The sequence below is a fragment of the Bombus impatiens genome, unplaced genomic scaffold (genome assembly GCF_000188095.3).
Source record: "Bombus impatiens unplaced genomic scaffold, BIMP_2.2 scf_1503, whole genome shotgun sequence".
In the NCBI taxonomy this organism is placed as follows: Eukaryota; Metazoa; Arthropoda; class Insecta; order Hymenoptera; family Apidae; genus Bombus; species Bombus impatiens.
Window position 1 is genome coordinate 64326 of NT_177922.1, and position 5477 is coordinate 69802.

General features: G+C 52.2%; 1 protein-coding gene across 1 annotated transcript in view; it reads left to right on the top strand.

The window, feature by feature from the left end:
• LOC100741202 (leucine-rich repeat-containing protein 24-like) overlaps positions 1 to 5477 on the top strand; it is a 68269-nt gene that overhangs the window by 60495 nt on the left and 2297 nt on the right. The window contains 2 exon segments of the mRNA XM_024371678.2: positions 2323 to 3519; positions 4678 to 5476. Coding sequence (XP_024227446.1) covers positions 2540 to 3519; positions 4678 to 5476 — 1779 coding nt within the window. The 5' untranslated portion in view covers positions 2323 to 2539.

Here is a 5477-nt window from a genome sequence, read left to right on the forward strand (position 1 = left end):
ATATCGGTCGCCACCCCGCGCCGCCAGGAGTGTTTCTTCTCCAGCCAACGTCTTCGCCGTCAGAATGCACGCGCTCTCGCCCCTCCCCTCTTCGCTATACGCCCATCTCTCCGCTCCGTCGGTTGTCCGCATCGTCCGCCACCTTTTTCGCCGACGAAACGTCTCGCCGTTTCTCCCTCGCCAACTTGCCGACGCTTTCTTTCGCGCACTCCGAACCCAGCTCCGACCGTGTTTCCACGGTTATTCGATAGTTGCAGTTGCTCGCTGTTTCTGTTCGATCGTTGACCGGACCGAGGATTTCATCTTCCGATACTCTTTTCCGATACTCTTTCTCGCGTCTCTCGTCAAATGTTCGACTAAACGAGGATTCTACCTTCATCGATATCGAACAGCTCTTGACCCGTGCTTGTATCCGCTCGATCTTGGAGATTTCGCTAATGGACCGCGATTTCAGCACTTCGACATCGCGGCAAAGAGAATTTGCCACGGTGGTGGATTTAACGCGTCGAACAGGAACAATTTCCATTTGCTCCGTCTACCACGGCGAAACTCCGGTTTTCGCGAAACCCGCAGTTTCCTCCGCGATATTCACTCGAGAAGAGGACTCGTCCGTTCGGAATACGAAACGACACGGTGGCGCGAGCATATCGAAGCTGGAAAAACACTTCCTAAAGGGATTAACTTCTCGTTTATGCGACGAGTTTCCTCGCAACGCGATACACTCTGCTCTTTCTTGCTCCTCCTCGGTTTTCCCATCGCCTCTCGACTCCCACTTTCAAAGTCCTCCGACTACACACTTTCCTACTCTCGCTGAATCCCTTCTCTCGTCCTCGCACCCGTCTCGCCAAGATTTTCCAAGTTTTGCGCAGCCTAACGCGGGCCAGATTTTTCCATAAAATACGCCCGGCTCTCTCGCCGGCAGAACTCCATCCTCCTCGCCGATTCCTGATCGCACTTTTACGAGCGAAAGATACGGACGGGCAGATTTGCGTACTCCGCTTTCGTCAAGGTTGCCAGCTTTCTCCCAACCGGAACATCGAATTCTCGTTACTCGATCTGACCCATCGGCGAAACGCTCTGTCTGTTTCCGATGGTAGCTTTGAACGGTTAATTCTAACTAACAGCTATTTCGTTCCTCGCGATAATAACGCTACGTCGTTGAATTCTCATCGCGACAAATCCGTAGATCGTTCGTCGATGGTTAATCGAGCATTTAGGAGGGAACGAGATAGGTTCCCGCCGCGGAGAACGTCAGTCGTTGAAACGACCATCGTTCCGGCGAGATGAATCGATCATAGGAAAGGTTCCGCGCCAACTTTACGAGCCCCCGGGTTTACGATCGAGACTCGGTGTCCTACGGAGAAGCGAACCCGGATCCCGTGTCTTGCAAATAAGGACGCCGCTATCACGGCCTAATTTTCAAGTACACGTACCGCCTACTTACTCGCTCTGCGTCGATGGCTGCGTGACGCGTCGATTGGTACGCGCTCCGATGCCTCGTTCAAAATGTACCGCAGGGTCGGACGATTAATTATCAATACGCGCTACGTCAATTAGAGAACAGTACCTACGCCGATCCATGGAAACGTCAACGGTGTCTGTTTCATGGGTGCCACGAACGCTGAATTTCCAACCAATTACACGCCTCGTTGTGCCAAGTTGATGCTTTCACGTCGTCATTACTAATTAATCGTCGAGCGACGAAAAGCGTTTCTTGTTTTACTTTACGTTTCTTTCTATCTACCTTTCTTTCTTTCTTTCTTTCTTTCTTTCTTTCTTTCTTTCTTTCTTTCTTTCGTTCTTCGTTTTTTCTTTCCCTTTTCTTTTTTTGCCTTACGTTAGACATCACGAACCCGGAACTGGCGAAGTAGCAAATAGAACGAGCTCGTCTGAAAAATATAAAGCCTCGATGGAACCTTCTGACCTATTTTTCGTGCGTTCGTTGTAAGCTCATAAATTTTTGTACGATGATGAACGCGCTAACCTCGTCGTTTTAAAGAGCGTGTATATGCAGGCGGGTGGAATAGCTGCGCTCATTTACGGAGAGCATGTGCACACTGCGAGCCAGCTGTCTAAAACGAAGCACCATTAGTTACCTAGATATGAAAATATCGTCGATCGGGTTGTTACCGGCAGGTAAAGGAATAGCGTCTCCGGGGGTGTGGCATCTCCTACGCGGTTAGAAGTTGTAGGACAGGGAGCTCGTTAACGCCAAATTTCTTCGTTATTCTTTTTTTCTTTTTTTCTTCTTTTCCAGTGTGCAGTGGAACGATCGGGAATCGACTTGGACTAATCGTCGATCGATGATCGTTGTTGTTTCAGGAGATCGACCGCGTCGCCTCGACGAGTTTGCAGACCGGACCAACCATCTTGGAGGACGAGGGGATCGCTGGCGATGTTTTCGGCGAGACGAAACATCGGCGGAAGGCCAAAGTAGAGATAAAAGCGTGAAACGAGATCGAGTATAAGATGAGATAGAGAAAGAGAGAGAGAGAGAGAGAGAGAGCGGGTCGCTGGAGATCTCGAGGAACGAAACACAATGTGCTGGAGTGTACGAGCCTGGTGGTGGAGAGGCGCGCTTCTCGGGACGATGATGCTGTTATCGTGGACGTGGCCGGTGGTGGAGGGCTGCCCGGACATGTGCACGTGCAAGTGGAAGAGCGGGAAAGAGTGGGTAGAGTGCGCGAATCGAGACCTCAAGGGACTTCCCCAAGGCGCCAGAGAGGAGACCCAGGTGTTGGATCTGTCCAACAATCATCTGGTCAGTCTGCCGCCGGAATGCTTTCACGCGCTCGGCTTGATCAATCTGCAACGACTGTACCTGAGTAGATCGCACATCAGCCGTATAGCAGCCAGAGCGTTCGTCGGTCTGGTGGGGCTGGTGGAGTTGGATCTATCGGAGAATCTGATCGAGGAGATACCTAGCGAAACCTTCCCCTCCTACTCGAATCTGATGAAGCTACTGCTCAACGGCAATCCTATACGGGAGATCCGTGCAGCAGCGTTCCAGCATCTGCCGCATCTGACCAACCTGGAATTGAGTCACTGCCGGCTGGAGAATATCGAGCAGGGGGCGTTCGACGGCCTTCATCTGCTCGAGTGGCTACGACTCGACGGCAATCGGTTGACTCGCGTGCCCGAACGCACGCTGCCCCTAGGCGGCAGCCTCCGCGGACTCACGCTGCACAACAATCCCTGGGTCTGCGATTGTCGTCTGCAGGCCACGCAAGCTTGGCTCAAGGAATCCGCGCCGGCCGCCCCTCAGGAGTCCGACCCTGTCTGCGACGCTCCTGCCAAACTCCGCGGCAAACAGATCAAGTCCGTCAACGAACTCGCTTGCCTGCCACGGATCGAGCTGCGGAACCGAGTGGAGGCCTACGAGGGAGACAACGTCACGCTCAAGTGCGACGTTTACGCCGTCCCGGCTGCCAAGCTCACCTGGTGGTTCAACGGCGAACTCTGCGAACTCCAGAACGAGAACGACACGCTCTCCGCTTCCTCGGCTACCACCTTTCCCCGGTAAGTGCAGCCTCCTTCCCAACTTCAATCTCAAAGTTGGCTAAATAAATAGTCAATCACCGACTCACCGAACCGCTAAACCTTCGAAATATTCGTTGCCAGTATCGACGACGTTAAAGTTTCTCGTGCAAAAGCAATTCCAGCTGTTGATTCTCATCGACGCGACGCGACGCGACGCGACGCGACGCGACGCGACGCGACCCAACGAGAAGCATCGCGAACAAGGCGACGTTCGGTCGCGATCGTTCGCAATCTAAATAAAACTTCGATAACGTTCGAGTATCTCCTCCGTTGAAAATTTCTCGCTATAGCGATATAGCCAACCCAGCGCGTGTTTCTTGCAGCGCTTGTTATTACACCGGCAAATTGTCCGTGAAAATTGCGTTGCGAACAGCGTCGCGATTCGACGTCGAATTCTAGCTCTTCGAAAAGACGCTCGTCACGGTCGTTAATCACGAAAGTATTCTAATTAACGGCGCGGCGACGCCGGGTTCGTCCTTGTACCACGAATTTTTAACGACGTCTCCGTAGAATTTCAATGGTTTTCCCGCGTGAATTTTTCCAGGGCTGTTATGCCTGTCCGGTGACACGAAACACGAGTGCTTTTCACTCCGCCGTTAACGATACTTGCGCCTCGTTAATAATTCAAATTGCGCACGACGGCCAGAAGAGTGAAAAAGGAGGGTGGCGAACGGGGACAAACGGCGCGAAGGCGGCGTATCGCGGTCGCCATACAGTTTTCATCGCAAACGGTGTGTCGCGACGCGTTTTCAAAAGCACGTTTTTAAACAAGCTCGTTTCAAATCGAGCGCGTATGGCGCGATTCCGTGAAATTTCTAAGACATTTTAACCGCCATAGTTCCAACGAAAGGCGAACAGAACTATTCTTTAGCGGGGACAGCATTCTAATTTCAAATCATACGGGCTGCGTGTTTGCAACGAAATTCAATCGCGGTGTAAGGTTAACTTGCATCTTCGCCATTACACCCTTACCAAACTTGCGTTTTCCACTCTCCTTCTCTCTCTCTCTCTCTCTCTCTCTCTCTTTCTTTCTTTCTATCTATCTATCTATCTCTATCTCTACAGCAGAGATCTATGTATCAAAAGTATAAGAAAAGAAACACGACTTGTTGATTTGAGTTTGACGATTCGTTGCAGGTACGTCTACAGGCAGCGCGGCGGGATCAACACGAGCAGCACTCTGCTACTCTACTCCGTGGAGACTTTGAACGAGGGCACGTACACGTGCATAGCAGAGAACGGAGCGGGGTCCGCGGAGGCGAATTTATCTTTGCGAGTGCTGTTCCAGGAGAAAATAACCGTGGAACCGCCAAACGATCGCTCAAGATCGGGATACGTGGTGGCCATAGCAGCTGGTGCTCTTCTGGGCACTCTGTTTGCCCTGGGCTCTCTGATCGGTAGCATAGTGTTCTGTGTGCGGAAACGTCGACGCGACCGCAAAAGGAACTCGAAAGCTCTGGTATCGCAGAACAAATCTGTTATGCCTATCACCAAGGATACCGCCACCAGTTTACCGTGCAGAAAGGGCAACGGCAGCTTGATCGGGCTCGAGCACCAGCAGATGGTTTCGTACACCGAACGAGAGTTGAACCGAGCCGCGACACTCGAACGCAGAGAGCACAGAAACCTGGAGGAACCGTACTGCAGCCCGGTTTCCAAGTATCTGACGGAACCAGATCTGATAAACGAGGTGCCAGAGACGACGGACGTCGGATACGGTCAGTTGTATCGTCATCAGCCCGGTGACAGACAGATCCTGGAATACGACTCCGGATACCCGCTGCAACCCGATCTACGACCAGCGAATATCCCACAGCTGAGCTATCTCGATCAAGACGGTTACCCTCTCAACTTTGGCCTACCGAAGATCCCTTTCAGCGCCGCGAGCACGCTACCGCGTCTCAGGCAGAGGATGCCGGTGGAAGGTTCCGCGGTCG